The 17,348-nt window shown below is 43.8% G+C and overlaps 1 protein-coding gene across 3 annotated transcripts in view; it reads right to left on the reverse strand.

Annotated features, from left to right (window-relative positions):
- Positions 1–17,348, reverse strand: part of Prkce (protein kinase C epsilon) — a 559,250-nt gene that overhangs the window by 213,360 nt on the left and 328,542 nt on the right. For all 3 annotated transcript variants that reach the window (XM_029558628.1, XM_029558629.1, XM_008823069.3), the window contains 4 exons: positions 10,756–10,915; positions 8,521–8,555; positions 7,190–7,275; positions 2,918–3,047 (listed from right to left, as the gene is read on the reverse strand). In XM_029558628.1, the coding sequence (XP_029414488.1) occupies positions 2,918–3,047; positions 7,190–7,275; positions 8,521–8,555; positions 10,756–10,915 (411 nt within the window). The remainder of the gene's footprint in view (positions 1–2,917; positions 3,048–7,189; positions 7,276–8,520; positions 8,556–10,755; positions 10,916–17,348) is intronic.

Genomic DNA, 17,348 nt, shown 5'->3' on the forward strand with positions numbered 1-17,348 from the left:
TTTTTATTTTTTTATAATATTTTTTTATTTTAGTTTGTTCTAAAAGTATCTCTATTTTTTTTGTTTAAAGATTTTATTTTTAATTATGTGTCTATATGTGCATATGTGCATACGAGTGCAAGCATGCACGGAGGCTCGAGATGTCAGATCACCCTGGAGCCGGAGTTATAGGCAGTTGTGATCCATCTGACCTGAGTGCTGGGAACTGAACTCTGGTCCTCTGCAAGAGCAGTACACGCTAAGGCCATCTCTCCTGTCCTGGGCATATGACACTTTTTTTGGGGGGGGGGGATAGGGTCTCCCATAGTACCAGCTGGCCTGAAACTTGCTATGTAGATCAGGCTGGCCACGATCTCACAGAGATCTGCCTGCCTCTGCTTCCCAAGTGCTGGGATTAAAGGTATGCACCGTCATGCCTGGAGCACATGACTTTTTTTTTTTTTTAAACCAGTATTTGTAAGATAAGTGGATCTTCATTTAGATTCCCTGGCTAGATCAAAAGGTGTTGTTACTGATGTTACTGAAAACCAGTTATCACTTAAAGTGTGCCCTAACTCCCTGTTAACCAATTGTCTTTCCAGAAATGTCCTCATGCCTCCGCTAAGATCACTTGAGATTCTCACTTCATGCTGCCTTCTTCCTTGTTTTCATCTCATCTCCTGCCCAAAGGCCCTGGTTTGTTCCAGCATGCTGGAAACAGTACTGCAATAAAGGCTGGGATGGCTTCACTGACCAGTTTGGAGATGCTGGAAAGGTCATGTGGGACTCCAGATGTATTAACACTCAGCATTTTCCTGCCTCCTCAATCTCTCTCTCCTCATTGTCTTTTCCCTGCCTGCTTAAAATACCATGAAAATGTGTGTCTCTACATTTTCACTTTGACCTATTAGACTTGGGGTTCCATTCCAGTATCCCTCCTATGGTAACCAGTGACCTGCTCACTGGGAATTCTAACCTCCTATTTCATGTGGTCAGGGAGCCAGGAAACCTAACTAAGACCTCAGTAGAAATCTGTGGCAGAGCCATGGCCATAGAGCAAACACTTAGGCTCCTGGCCTATCAGACACCTCAGTATCTTAGATAACCTCTTAAAAGCATTTGGTATCACACATTACTCATTCTTACTCTCTTCCATGTGGTACGTATGTGTGTGTGAATCTCTCCTCTGTGGTGTGTGTGTGTGTGTGTGTGTGTGCATGTGTGTGTATTCTCTTCCATGTGGGGTGTGGGTTGTATGTCCTAAGAATTATTGATTCTTTCTTCTCGTTGACTTTGCAAGCTCATCCGTGGATGCTGGTATCCACCACTCCAGTCCTTGAACAGTGCCATCTTTGAACTTCTTCACATTCAAGGTACTCACCCAAAAGGTGACATCTAGACCACAGCTACTCAGATACTGACAAATCCATATGTAAATGCTCAGTTTAGTCTTCTTCCCAAGGTTTCAAGGAAAACGACCAGCCCATGGACGTTTTGTTGGACAGCTCCATGTTCCATGGGCAAGCACTTCATGTTAACGCATCCCCAGCTCAAACTCTACCACTGTGCCTCCAGCCTTTGAGCCCCCATTTCACTGCATGGTTCACTGTCACCTCAGCTAGTCAAGTCACTGCGCAGTGACTCTCTTCTATACTTGCTGCAACCAAGACTTGACTTACAATGTTCACAATTTCTCGTCGGTATCCCTTTAATAATCAGAATGTCCATATCCTCATAGTTTATTTCTTTATACTCTATTTTTTAAAATTACTACCATTTGTTAGTATATTCAGGACAAATATAAAATATAATTTAAAAATAATATCCATGTAATAGTCCTGTTTTGTTCATGGTTGCTCAACTCTGCGGCATATGGAACCACTCATAAAACTAGACACTTCGAGCTGCAGAGATAGCCCAGCAGTTATGAGCACCTGCTGTTTTTCCAGAGGACCCAGATACAGTTCCCAGCACCCACATGGCAGCTAACAACCATATGTAACTCTAGTTCCAGGTGATCCATTACCCTCTTCTGGCCTCCATGGGTATTATATGCATGGGTGCACTTACATATATGCAGGAAAACACTCATACACATAAAATACAATTAAATAAATCAAAAAAATTAAAACTGGACACTTGGGCTAGGCATGATGGTGCATGCCTTTAATCCAAGCACTAGGAAGACAGAGGCAAGTAGATCTTCGTGAATTCAAAAGCAAAATAAAGCCACAACAAAAAAAATCCCTAGACACTTTGTTTGGGCTCTTGAAATATGTTCCCACTTCTTGTGTGTGTTATTTCTGGGGCCGCTCAGCATACCCAGTGGAACAGGTGATTTACAGGTGAAACAGAGAAAGGAATTTGAGATGCAAGGGTCAAGGTTCAAGTTTCATTTCTATTAATAAGCCATGTGATATATGTAGATTATTTCCTCTCTGAGTCTGAGTTTCTGCCACAGGAATGTGGTTATCTATTACTATGTCATAGCCTGCAAAGGATCATTAAAACATCTTAGGTGACCCTGGTCTAGCATGGCTTCTTCCAAGGGTCTGTCATGAACACTAACTGGAGGAAAAATAACCCCAACTCATATCTATCACTTCAAGACAGAACTCCAAAAGTATGTCTTTTTTTCTCTTCCAGTGTATCTTTTCCTTAAATCCTTCATTTTGCTTCCCTGGCTGTTAGCTATCTTGAGAGGGATAGCCTTGCCTCCTTCCTCTTCCACATTTCCCCCACAGTCACGGTTGCTGTCTTCACTGACAAGTCGTAACAAGCACACAGTCAGGAGATGAGGGCTTACCAAGGCATGTGGTTCCAACCAAATCTGGAACTTACTTTAGAAAGTAAGGCTACAGGGACAGAAAGTCTTTACAAAGAGGAGTAAAAAGGGGGGCATTCGGGTGTGGGGCTGAGGGGTCAGGGAGCAACTCACCTTTACACTGCAAACCTTGCCGCAAGAGGCCCCAGAGCAAGGACCCACAGTGGTCGCAGAAGGTGGGGACCTTGTAGTTGTGGATCCCGAACTTGTGGGGCATGTTGACACTGAACCGCTGGGAGCCCACCTGCAGGGACAGAAGATACAGTGTCAGTGGCCCAGATCCTCTAGGAAGCTTACTGCTGGGACTCAGAGAAGTTCATCGTCTGAAAGCACCTGTCATTGCAGGGTCCTGATGGGAGCCTCTCTCCTGCCCCAGTCTTTGCTCCTGAATTACCCCCTAACTCAATGAATGTGGTATTTGGCTTACTTGGCAAGACCAGGCTGCCTCCCATGCATCCCTCCTAGGACTTAGGGCATTTACACAATCATAGCACTCTGTCAGCAGTGAGCACTCCACACTGAAGCTACCCATGAAAGTTCGCTGTGCACCTTCAACATGCCTAGGGAAGGGAGGCTTTAGGCAGCTTGAGCGTGAACACCGGATTCTGGAAAGCAGCATGTGCAGCCAGCACAATCCTGACCCTCACTGTCAGTTAGCACAAAATAATCATCAAGATGAAGATGGGTAACAGTGATGGCCGCAGGACACTGAGGTATCAGCGCTGACCACAGGCACCATCACCTTAAACTCCACCACCCTAAGGGGTGGGACTATTGCCTCCCAACTTTCCTGATGAGGGAATGAAGGCAGAGTAGGGTTGAGAAACATGTCTGTAAGATGAACAGATGCAAAGATGAGCTTCTGTCCTCATAAATCTGAATCCAGAGCTCGGATTCCTACCCTCTCTGCTGCTACTTGTGCATCTGCGAAAAGGAATAGGGAGAGGTGGCAGGATGGGTGGGCAGGATGTGGGAGGAGCCCAGGTGCCTGCCCTGTGAACCCAGCTCTGCCATCAAGCTCTAGTGAGGCCCCAGCCAGGCTTCCTGGATCCTTGTGGTCTCAGATTTCTCATCTGGAGAGTGAAGATAGCCACCTCACCATATCTGATGTCATACAAGTGTGGTGTCAGGAGCTACCAGGGAAGAGATGGGAGACATGCAGGGTTCTTCAGAGAGAGCACAAATTACCTCCCTGGGTCTTTTCAGCTTTTCTCTAGAGCTCCCCTCTGAGCTTGTGGGTGAAGCAGCCACATGGTCCAGCCCTTCTCAGACAGAGCAGGACACCATGGCAGACAACACTGACAGGCTCGGGAGGAAATTCCTCTTCTGACTCTGGGAACCAGGGAGGTGGTTGTCTTGGATCACCATCTGACTGGAGAGTGGAAAGGCCCTCATTGGGGACTCAGGAGGAGAGCAACAAGAGCTAGGCATAGACACTGATTGGGGTGTGAACATGAGGGGTGCCTCTGGTGCACACATATATACTTGGGTGCTTCTGCCTTCATGACAAATGCTCTGTCATCCAGCTCCCAAGAATGGCTGGTCCTCCTATTGGGCCAGGATACTATTAGTATCTGCTTGGCCTACACAGGCTATCAATTAGGATCGTGCTAGAGTACAAATTTTCCAGGTTTATTAAGAGCAATTGGGCCCACTCACGATAGCTTAGGTGTGCCCATACGTGTCAACATTACATCTGCCTTTCTAACCTCTAAGGTTGGGTGAGGTTGCTGAACTTACTCTATTCCTATAGTCCTAGAGACATGTGGACCCATATTGAGAATAGAAGCTGACTCACCAGGAATAGTCTCATACGGATCTGAGTGACAGACTAAAGTGAAAAAGTGGAGAAGGTGCCCCAGGTGACCACAAGTTATTATGGGGTTGGAGGAAAGTTGTGTGAACCTCAGTTGGAACCAACGGACTCCCAAGGTATGAAAGAACAGTGCGAAGATGATGAGGAACACAAGCAAGATTACACCAGAGTCAGAGGGAGAAGCAAACACAAAGACCACACACACGAAGGCGGACACGGATGAGTGCACACAGAGACACACACTCTCCTACTGCAGAATACACAGACACGAAAGGATAGGCAGGACTCAGAGAAAATAGACAGGGAGAACAGGAAAGCAAGAGACCCATAGGATTCAAAGGCAGAGGAAAGGAAGGTGACACAAGGCAGAGCATTCTTGTTTACCACACAGAGAAAGGGTGCGACTACCACATGCTGATATTGGCAGAGTACTTTTGCATGTTTCTGTTTAAGACAGAGCCTTGCTATATAGCCTAGGTTGACTTCGAATATGCTATAAAAACAAAGCACTTTCTGACTGAGGGAAGACAGCGGAAACGTGGTGTTTGGGAGTGTGTTTGGAGCTGTGTTTGTGGAATATCTAGATGTATGGACATATATGCATTACACTGAAGATGATGACACAAAGGAACGAACTGAAAAGTTACCCGGCAGAAAGGTACACAATGACACCAAAGGACACTGGCCTCAAGAAGTTCAGGATGGCAGAGGGGACACCAGGATGGGGAATCAACTCCACTATGCTGAAAGTAACCTTTCCTTAGCCCCTGGCCATTTGTCCCTGGAGATCAGGCCACATTTAGGGGCATGTCTTGCTGGAGAATCTTCACTGCTCAATCTGTCAATAGAGACAGAAAGAAGGAGCAGGAGGCAGATTAAGTGGGACCTGCTGCACACTTCCCAGTCCAACTCTCTAATGCGCACAACATGGAGTCTCGTGGGACAGAACTTTTCCTCCCAGGAAGTGAGGGAAGGCTTCAGGAACCTGAGGAAGTTCCCAGGCAATGAAACTTTTGAGATTCATGAGGGCAGGACTTTGCTTCCACCAGACAAGACGCAATGACTGACATGCAGGAAATACCCAGTAAACAGTCAGTGGAATGTCCCTTAGAAGGAAGGAAGTCAAACATCAAGCAAGCTATGTCCACTTCCATCATCTTGTGAAAGTAATGAGAGCCACAGTGCTCTGTAGGTTGTGATCCTAAGCCAAGGCTCAGGGAGCCAGCTGCCAGCTTGCACTTTACCTTCTTTGATACAAGGTATCATGCATCTCATGCTGGCCTTGAACTCACTATGTAGTTAAAGCCACCCAGAGCTTTGGATCCTCCTGCCTCTATCTCCCCAGTGCTGGGGTTACAGGTATATGCCACCATGCTTGGTTTATGTGGTATTGGAGATTGAACCTAGGACCTTTTGTATGTTAGGCAAGTACTCTACCAACTAAGCTATACCACAGTTCTTGACTTTCACATTTAATCAGGATAAGAGACTCCCTGCAAACGAATGTGGCAATCAGGCCTCAGTCTACCCTTCAGGCACACAGAGGGCTCAGTCTAAGGCCTTGCCTCATTCTACTTCCCCGAGACAGCATTAAAAGCAAAAGGAGATCGGAAGATGAGACATGCCCTAGGAGCAAAAGTCCTATTTGGCTAAAGTACTTTTAGGAAGCAGCTAGAAGCAATGTATCAGTCACTTATAACACCTTGAATGGAAAGCACACCTTTGAAATCAACTTTGCAGAGCACAGATGGCCCCAGTGTGCATCATCACGCCTGTCATCTCCCTCAGGAAGGTCTTTCAGTCTGCCATCGCTGCCATCATCCTTCAGCTTCTTGGGAGAACCCTGGCTTCCTTGTGGAATTTGCATGCTTTCTTACCTCTGGCAATTTCCTTCAAGACTGTCTGGCACTAGTTTCTAAGCTTGGAAGATGTAGAAGGTCAAGTGGTCAAACTCTAAAACAGAACATCTGGGTTTGAACGCAGCTCTTACATATAGTAGCTGTATGACTCGAGCAAGCGCTGTGGCCACTTTGTGCTCCCAGTCTCTCTGTCCTAAGATGAAGGTTGCTCCTTAAGGTTGTTACAGATTTAATAATGTATATTAAAGTACTTAAGTCAGGGCATGGTAAGTACCCAATGAATGGTGACAAGTGTTATTATTATTGTTGTTGTTATTATTGTGATTTATTTCTGTCTCCTACGCGCTTCTTTGGTTGTTCCTCATCATCCATCTCACTGTGGGTGAGGCTCCTGCTGTGTGTTGTGTTTCTATTTATTACCAGCATGTCAACATGTCATTTAGTCACTTCAGCTTTAGCTCTGGGGCTAAAGCTCTGGGATCCAAGTGCTCTTGGAATACCGTCCAGAGAAACAAAACTAACTTGGAGCATGGTACGCATTGTGCCTCGGGCCAGCAGGCTGTGGCCAACTCCCTTCATTTTTGATCAACACAATGAAGACAACAGCAGGATCATAAAGAGATAAGGTCTGCTTGGGGACCACATCAGAGGCAGAGAAGGGAGAGGCTGGAGGAAGAGAAAGCCCAGGATTCTAGTGCTGTAAATATTTACCTCATCAGGGGCTTCCTGTTTCTTTAGCCCAGCGCACTTGGTAATGATGAGCTCATGACATCGCTTGTGGACGACGCAAGTGCAAACTGCAAATGATAAAAAACGCAAGAAGGCTGAGCAACAAGTGGAGGAAACAAGTTCCCACCCTGAGACTTAATCAGGTCCCAATGGAGACATGACAAGACCTGTGACCCTTCTGTCACTGCCTTATATAATCCCTCCTTTAAGTCCTTTATGCAGTCCTATTTAAAAAACACTGCTACCAGAACCATGGGACTTCCTTAATGCCCCACAGAACAGCACCAGCAGCTTTCACAGAACTGCCCAGCTTTCCTGGTGTAGTCTGTCAAGGTCAGGGACCAGCCTTCTTCCTAGGTCTCCATGGAGCGCTCTCTATTAAAGATGCTGTATTGTCCCTATTGTCCACTCAGAGCCATGTCATGGTGGCTATGTGAAAAGTAGAGCTGCAGCGGGTAGTGTAGAAGTTCTAGAGCTTTTAAAAAATCTGCTCATGACCCTCGCATACCAAACTTTACAATTTCCATTGAATTTAGTAAGTCCATAAAAAGTGGCCTGTAGCTCTGGCTGAAAGGTCATAAAGCTGTGAGGGTCATCAGTGGTTAATGAGGTAAGTAATTGTTCACATACGTACTGCCATACATCATAGCAACCACTAGCAAAATCATCCTAAGTTTCCCTGAAAGTGAGACTCTCCTTAGACCATGCTGGATGAGGAGAGAGAAAATAGCCTCCCAGTGTATGACCACATCTCATTTCTACCCTCCAGTGCAGCTTAGCCTTGCACTCATAGTCAACCAACTAGACAAAGGCAATCTTCAACACCTCATGTGAACTCTGAGTGTTTGAAAGTTAATGCTTTCAAGTAGAGATCAAAGAGAGTCAGCAAGGACCCTTTGGGGCTACTAACAAGCAGGTGAGAGAGCATCTTCAGAGAGTAGGAGGAGAGGGAGCTGGGAGGACACACAGACCCAGGCAGGACAAGGAGACTCCAATGAGCCCCTAATTGAAGGGCTATGGCTTTGTAGAAAAAAAAAAACTAAGCACTACTGCTGGCAGGGGGCAGGGGAGGGGGTTTGTCTTACTAGGATGCCAGGAGGTAGGTGGTACCTTCAAGACACATATCATATGTGTATATAAGAGTAATGGTCAGGCAGGGATAAAGTAAGCAAGCTCTGCTTCTTGGAGAAGGAGGACAATTAAACTGCACAGAGCCCCCAAATGTCACCAAACCTAGCACATATCTCCCAGAAGGGATCATGAGCTTAACTTAAACACAGACCCCCACACTGAATTCAGGAAATACCTCTTACCTTGACATTGGTAGCCCTGCTTTCCTATGACACCCCTGAAAGGAAGAATACAATTCTTTCAGAAAAGGAAATTTTGTTAGGTCAAAATAACAAACACACAAAGTCACCCATTTCTGGCTACCATCCATGTTCCACTGAGTACCGTGGAGTCCGCTAAGAAGTATGATTTCACTGCCACCTGGAGTGAAATGTCTTAAATATGCCTTTCAAAAGAAGGCCACATGGGGCAGTTCATGCCTGCCAGCATCAAGACTTGGTTTCTTGTACAAACACCCACACCAGTGGGGGCAGCATAGTTCTAGAAAGCTACAAACGATCCTGCTTGCTCTGGACAGACCTCAGTCAATTCAAACAGTCCCCTCCTTGTGGATAAAAAAGCATTTCTCAACTCCTGGCACCAGCACATGCCCAGAGAAAGCTCTCTGATGGCAGGTAAGGGCTACAACCTGTAGGTATATACCCTGGGCATTCTAGAACCTGCCAAGAATAATGGGCAGCAGGCAGTCTATAGTCAGATCTGAGGGGTCAGTCAACCATTAAAGGTTTCTTCCATAACCACAGGAGAGTTTCTGGAGAAGGTTGGAAGTCAGCCTGGAAACAGAACAGCCAAACTACAAAGCCATACCCTTGTCCTCAGTGTATGTGCAATCTACATGCCCCTGGCTACATTCATACTGAAACTTCATTTGTTTTCCCTCACTGGATGTGTGAACATGTTGGAGAGCTCCCAGCAGTCCTCTGCCCAGCAGGAGGAGCTATAAGTCTTTAGACCATTCTTAGGAACTGGAACTCAAAGATGTTCACCACCGGCTGAGAGGAGACTCAACCTGTAAGACCAGTCACTCACTTTATAACTAAAATAGGGACATGGGGGTGAGAGAGAGAAGTGTGAGCCTTTAGTTGGGCTCCTCTGGCATGCCTCTTAGACTTTCCAGACAGTGGACATTAGATTTGTCCTTTATTTCCATTTCTGAGCATAGGCATTGCTAGTAGAATGGGGTTAATGTACGTATTTCCTATGAGAGGGGAGTAGATTTCATTAGATATTTCTGGTGCCACAGATAGGACTCAGCAGATGGTGGGGTTTCATTAAAATTCCAGTGCTTGAATCCTCAATCACAAAAAGGCCGAATGCCTTACTTCATCAAAATCCCAGTCATAGAAGAAGAAAACACCCCCTCCCCCAGGCAGCCTTCCCAGACCACTCCAGATGCCGCTGCTTTCTGGCTCTGTTCCTCTGTAACCTCAGCATCTAAGGGCAATGTTAGACCATTTACTGATGATTGCACTGTGTTATAGATGTTGGTCCCTAAGTATTTTTTAAATTTCCTCATGAAAAGTTTCAAATCTCTACTAACATAAACTGAGGAATGTAATCAGCTCTTAGTACCCATTAAACAGCTGCAGTGACCCATCTCTATTTTGCCTCAACCTGTGCTCTTCAGGTCCCCTTCTAGGATTATAGCTTCATAAATCCCAGATAGCACAGTTCATAAATCCCAGATAGCACAGCTTTTCTCACTAAAAGACAAAGGTCCTTTTAAACACACACAATCACAATGTCACTATTAGTTATAAAGTCCTAACTCCTTAAATATGATGTAACCCTCAGTATGAAGTCACCAGGAGCCAATTTCTTCTTCCTATTCACTCCCCCGTGTACCACACAACACATAGAACTTTCCAGAAGTCTTCAACAGGTGAGAAATAAATAAACCACATCAGCATTGCTCACCTTTTATTTTTATTTTTTCAATATACATAATAAAATTCATTTTTATCTGAAATAGATTCCAGGAAAAGTTTTAAAGCTAAAACTCCTCTACAAGCTATTTTACTAAAGGGAAGCCTTACTGTTAATATCAAATCCTTCAAGGCTTATGTCAGCTTTGTACTGTGATGAGAGTCAAGGAAAGCAATAGTTTCCCCATGTTCAGATCTATTTTTAAAATTTTAAAATTGGAGTTCTAAAATGATGTCAAAATGACAGTATGGAAATGGCCTCCAATGTTAACATACAGCACACTTAAACTTTTATTAGAGAAATCTCTCCTTTGTTTCAAATTAAACTACAGTGATGTTCCTGTCTAAAAGATCACTGTCTCATCTACCACATTCATGAGAAACTCTTTCACTCATACCCATACTTTTAACTGAAGTTTATGATCCTCGACCCTGTCCCCAATGTCTTGCCACAGAAAGTCATAACTAGAGGTCCTAGAGCAAGGGACTTACCAGATGAAATCTCTGCAATGGGAGCAGTAGGTGGGCTGCCGAAGGTAGGTGGCCATGAACTTGTGGCCATTGACCTGGTGGACCCTGCGCCTGACAGCCCCTTGTCGCTTCCTTGGCCGCATCCGTTCCCTGAACACACGTTCTTCATTGTCTTTAGGTGCTGGTAAAAGACAAGAGCAGAAAGGAAAACGGTATGGGTTAGTGTACCTTAACCCTGACTTCCAGGTGGGTGGTGGGCTGCATAGGAGGCAACCTTCCTGCTCCCAGGGGCCTTGAGGGTTCTGAAGAGTCTCACTGATCAGCTAGAGAAAGTGAGTGCATGGGGTGAGTAGACCCAGGCTTCACATCTTTCCAAGTCTACCTGCATCCTCAGAATCCATCCCAACCCAGACTCTGCCCCCCACAAAGCTGTTCTTCACCTATGTGCACATTGAAGGCCAAGGGTGTCAAAAGACCTTATTTACCTTCCCTCCACCTCTGAGATTGTCCCAAATCTAAGAATACCTGGCAAGGGGTACTAGCAGCTGAAAGTAAAAACAATAATAATGATTGTTATAGATTGCATTTTTATTCCCCCTCATTAAAGCCCTAAGCCCCAGTGCAATGCTATTTGGAAATGACCCTCAGGAGGTAATTAGGGTTGGGGAGCTCATGAAGTTGGAATTTCCCAGTCCCTACGGTAGAATAAGCATCCTCATAGGAGGAAGAGACCAGTGAGCTGCTCCTCTCATGAGCACACAGTGAGAAGGCAGCTGATTACAAAAGAGGAAAAGGGTCCTTACCAGAACCCAACCATGCTGACATCCTCAACTCAGGATTCCAGACTTTCAGAATGGTGAGAAACATGTCTACTGAGTGATCCACCCCATCTGTGGTATTTTGTTATGGTACCCTGAGCTAACACAGTGGTAATGGCTAGGAGGCCTCCTCTGGCAAGTTGCTATGCTAAGAACATTACATGTAATGGCCCACTGAGTCCTCATCATGGCTTTGCTTTAAGGGCACTATTATCTTTACTTCATACTTGTGCAAGGTAAGAATAGAATGTAACTAATGTGATCCTGTTAACATGGCTACTAAGAGCTGGAGTCCAGACTCAAACCCACATGGGCAGCCAATGTCCCACTGTACACACACTGTTCTGAGGGATAGCCCATACTTCCACAGGAAGCTCACATACTTCCACAGGAAGCTCACATAGGGTAGAATTGCCTGTGGCTTTCCTGGGAACTGAGTGGATGGGTTTTGTGCCTCCTGCTAATCTTACATCTTTTCTCAGGCAGTTGCATGACACAGTTTATAATCCTGGGCGGGGGGCAGGACTCTGGGCCTCAAAACACCTGCCACACCAATCATGCCTGATATTACACCAAACCAGTACAAGTTCTGAGGAAGAAAACTTGCTACTTTCCTTATTTCTCTAAAAACAAGATGCCCTGTGGTAGGGTCACATATGTGACCCAAATAGCTGTTTAATACAAGGGCATCATGTTAGGCCACTGAAGATGGAGAAAAAGTAAAACTGAGAGAAAAAGAAAGTCTGGGGAACAAACACCCAGATGTGCTAGGAGGGAGATGCAATCCCCAGGTATTTACGCTGATTTACTGGAGCAAGATGGTGACCAATGCATTCAGCTGCATTTATTTTCAGCCACCTCTTGGAGGGCTGACAAATAGCTGGTGAAAAGCCCTTAAAAGTTGTGGAGGTGGGTGGAAGAGAGGCCTCTCTGCGGGTCAGGAGGGCAGCTGAGGGTCACTTTTATAAGTTGGGGGCCGAGTGGAACTTCCTCAAAGGTTTCACTTATTCTTGACCCTCAGCATATCTGTATTGCCTTTGGAGTTAGATTTTACTTCAAATGAATGGGCAAACAAGTAGCCATGGAGGATCATGCCTGTAATCCCAGCACTCAGGAGGCCGAAGGAAGAGGATTGCTTTAATTTAAGGCCAGTCTGGCCTACAGAGTTAAGACCCTGTCTAATTTTGTGTGTTCACCTTGGAGGAGCTGTGAAAGCCATGAAATTAGAAAGAGGTCATTGTTGGGGGGATGCCTCTTAAGTGAGGTGGGATAGTGGGACATAGGTAATATGAAAGTAGAGAGGGCGAATATTAGGGGCTTAAGCAGAGAGGATGGGGATAGGAAGATGGGGAGACAAGGAAATTAACCAGATGAAGGGTATATGGAAAAAAAACATGGAAACTACTACTGTGACTACTTTATAAGCCAATTAAAAATATGAGGGGGGTGATATCCTGTATGGCTGGATAAGGCTGCTCCTAAAAGGTATGGGTTATTAAACAAAAATCCCAGTGCCAGATGTTGGATATCACCTTAAGAGTTATTGGTTAGGGAGGCCCCAAGGCCCCATACCCCCCCTTCTCCCCCCAAATTATAGACTCTTTCCATTCCATTTGATTGCTATCCAACATTAGTTGATAAGGCTTTATTGCTGAAGCTCTCACAAACCTTCATTTCAAGATGTAGTGAAACCAACCTGGAACTGAGCTAGAAGCTTCCTTCCTGATGGCTAGTTTTCCTAGTCCTAGAAGGTGCTATGCAGGCCTCTGGGAGATACAAGGCACCAATGGTCTTGCCCAGCTGTGAACACTACAAACTACAATGCCAATCTTCCAGGCAAGATGTGCTCACTGGTGAAATTATGGCATAACTGCTATGGGAGTAAACAACAGCTCTCCGATTGGATTTGAGCTCCACTCCAAAGGAGGGAATTCATACCTGGTACTGTAAACCCAGTCAAAAACCCATAGCTGAGGAGGTCCTAGGCCCTGGACACAGGAATTTATTACTGTTGTTTAGTAACACGGTGCCAAACTACCTTCTAAATATTTATGTTTATGTCAATAGACAAAGGCTGCTCTCAGCCTTAATCAGAGAAGCTTCTCTTTACAATCAAGGATGGTGAACACAGAGACTCACGGCCAGCCAAGGTGTTGAGAATAAATGACAGTTAAGTGCTCAGCTTAAATAGGACATTTATGCCACTCCCTCTAAGGCTTGGGGATCATCCTGGAAGAGGGGAGAGAAAAGTATGGAAAAGGGGTATAAAATTGTGGGCAGGATGTAGCCATGGCAATCATGATCTCACAGCAACTATGACTGCCTGCCCTGGGCTAGCCCAAGACTGGGCCAGTCAATCATGGAGGAGTTCACAGGGGTTCTACTCTTCACTACTAAACTATTGGATGCTGATAGATTCTGGAAGAGAAGGAGTCATTGTCTTCCATTGCATACCCAATAATGAGCTGAGAAGGCTCCAATAGATAGTTCCAAGCCCAGGGTCACACAGAGGGCCCTGGTTAGACCCAATGGGTCATAAAACAACACAAAAGACATGAATGTAAGAAAGGGACTTGTTGGGAGAGGGGACTGACAGAATGGGAGGGAGATAAGAGAGCATAGGAATGAGAGCAATGAGAATACTTTTATATACATGTATGGAATTATCAAAGAACAAATTGAATAAAAGTTATTTTTTTTTAAGTATAGGGAAACACGAACCAAGCAAGGTGGCACATGCCTTTAATCCAAGTACTCGGGAAGCAAAGGTGGTGGAACTCTGTGAGATCGAGCCCAGCTGGGGTTACAGGGAGACCCTGTCTCAAACACAAACAAGCAAACAAACAAAAACAAAACAAAACAAAAACCCAAACAACAAAAAGTATAGGGAAACAAAAGGTCATAAATGTAAAAGAGCCCAGGGAATCTTTATGTTCTAAATGAGGCTGATGTAGGAAGCTACCCACAGGAAACAGGAGAACAGGGATTGGAGTCCACACCAGTGAGAACACAACTGTCCCACATTCCTCTTTACAGAGACAAGGACTAAGTCAGAGGACTCACAACCCAGTCACCCAGAGGCAGAAAGGGAAGTGGCCCCTTGGTTCCTCTGGCATTCATTCCCTCCCCAAGAATTCCCACTGGGCCCTAGAATTTACCACCAGTGACAGAGCTCTTTTGTGCTTTCACTGCTGCAAGGGTCTCTGAAAATTCAGTGTGGGCTTTCTATTCTATTACAGTAGGCTAAAGGTCTGTTTTTATGCTGGTACTGTACAGTTTTAATTACTGAAGCTTTGTAATATATTTTGAAATTGGAAAATGTGATGGTCCCAATTTTATTCTTTTTGCTCAAAATTGCTTGAATTATCCAGTCTTTTGTGTCCAAATAAATTTTGGGTTTTTTTTTTCTGTTTGTGTTTTTTGTTGTTGTTGTTGTTGGTCTTTTTGAGACAGGGTCTCCCTGTAGCCCCAGCTGTCCTGGAACTCACTATGTAGACCAGGCTGGCCTTGAACTCACAGAGATCCGCCTGCCTCTGCCTCCCGAGTGCTGGGATTAAAGGCGTGCGCCACCACGCCCAGCTCTGTTCGTGTTTTAAAAAATGCCTTGGAGATACTGATAGTAATTATGTTAAATTTGTAAGTGACATAGGGAAGTTTGGACGTTTTAAAAATAATTTTTCGTCTAAATCATGAAGAGTTACTTGTTTTTCAACAGTAAGGCAAGCACTTACAATGGAGAGAGAATAGTCTCAGTAAATTATATTAGGGAACTGGATATCCACATGCAAATAAGGGAAATTGGGTGCCATCATAAACATCAACTCAAAAATGGATTAAAGATTTAAGTAACCCTTCAGATCACCAACCTTCTAGAAACATAAGGAAAAGTGTCCTTGGCATTTGGTCTTGGCAGTGATTTTTTTTGTATATCACAACAAAAAGCTAACAAAAGCAGAAATTGATACGTGGGGCTACATGAAACTAGAAAACCTTCTCACAGATAAAGGAGCCATCAACTGAAAGGACAGAGTGCAGAATGGAAGAAAATAATTATAAAACACAGCTTTGATAAATTATTAATATCTAAAAAAAATAAGGACCTTCTACAATTCACCAGCAAAAAACCAAATTACCCAATGTAAAAATAGGCAGAGGGACTGAACTGACAGCTCTCCAGAGGTCATTCAACTGGTCAAGAGGTATACAAAAAGATGTTCAGTGTCACTAAATATCAGAGCAGTACACGTCAACATACAATGAGGTATCACTTCAGACGTGTTAAGTTGGCATCAGTCTAAGCAAACAAATCCAAACTAAGTAAATAAATAGTTGGCCAGAAAGTAAAAAGACTCTTTGGACACTGTCAGTGGGACTGTAAATTGGGACAGCTACTATGGAAAACAGTAGAGAAATTCCTAAAAATTTAAAAAGAGAATTACCATATGATCTATCACCCCCAATTCTGAGTTCACATCCAAAAGAATTAAAGTCAGGAATTTGGAAAGATCTGCAGTCCCAGGTTTATTGTAGCATCATTTGCAATAGGCAAGACATGGAAGCAAACTAAGTGTCCACTGATGATTGAACAGATGAAGAGAAACGTGGCAAGTACATAGTGGAGTTTTATTGGGCCATAAAGAAAAGGAAATGCAGCTGTTTGAGACAACGTGCATAAATTTGGAGGACGTCATGCTAAGCAAAACACACTAGTAACAGAAAAATTACTACATGATACCACAAACACTACTCTAAAATAATCAAATTCATAGAAGAAGAATATAGAAAATGGGGTTTCCCAAGCTTGGGAAGAAGTAGAATCAGGGTGGTAATTGAGGCACCAAGTTTAACACAAGTAAGTCCTAGAGATCCACTGTATATAGCATGGTGCCTATAATTAACAATATTGTATACTTAAGTGTTTGATAAGAGTGTGGATATTATATTAATGGTTACTACTCAAATAAAAAAAAGAAAATGGAGCTCCCGTAATAGGGGTGATGCCGTGTGTGTGTGTGTGTGTGTGTGTGTGTGTGTGTGTGGCAGGTATATAAATGAGGTATACAGATGAATGTGTATATTATAGCTTAATATTATATCTTACATTACATATAATTTACATACTAGTATATTCTGGTATACAATGTATATGATATATAATTTGCTGAACTATTTGAAAGTTGTAAACGTTGTGACACTTCATCTCTAAATACTTCAGCCTATATTACCCAAGAACACAGACATTTTCCGATTGAAGCACAATGCCAGAATCAAGAAATTGAACACTTACATGTCATTATCTACTATATAATTCACATTTAAGATTCTTCCACTGTTCTTGAAATGTCTGTTAATTTTTAAGATTTTAATCCAAGTACTAGAGCGTGGGAGTTTAGCCTGGTGTAGAGCACTTGCCTAGCAAGTGTAAGGTCCTAAGCTTGGTCTCTAGCATGGAAAAAATGGCAAAAAGACGAAAACAAAACAAAGAGAACTAATCCAAGAGCCAATCAGCTGCATTTTGTTGTCATCTCTTTAGTTACGCTAATTTCCTCTTTCCTGTTTTTAAAAATTATTTATTTAATAACCACATGATTAGAAGAAGCATTTCATAACAGCTTTAATGTATTCAATAACAATTTCCAGAGCAAAGATGCATCTCTTTCAAAAATGACTGTAAAATTTTAGGTTCACGGTTGGATTAATACAGTCATACAATATTGAACTCAGTATAAACCCTATAAGACATAAAATTGAATGAGGTTTTAACCTTTAAAAAAGATCTCCATTTCATTTTAAAAT

This window comes from Nannospalax galili, unplaced genomic scaffold (genome assembly GCF_000622305.1).
Source record: "Nannospalax galili isolate Female #2095 unplaced genomic scaffold, S.galili_v1.0 scaffold286, whole genome shotgun sequence".
Lineage (NCBI taxonomy): Eukaryota > Metazoa > Chordata > Mammalia > Rodentia > Spalacidae > Nannospalax > Nannospalax galili.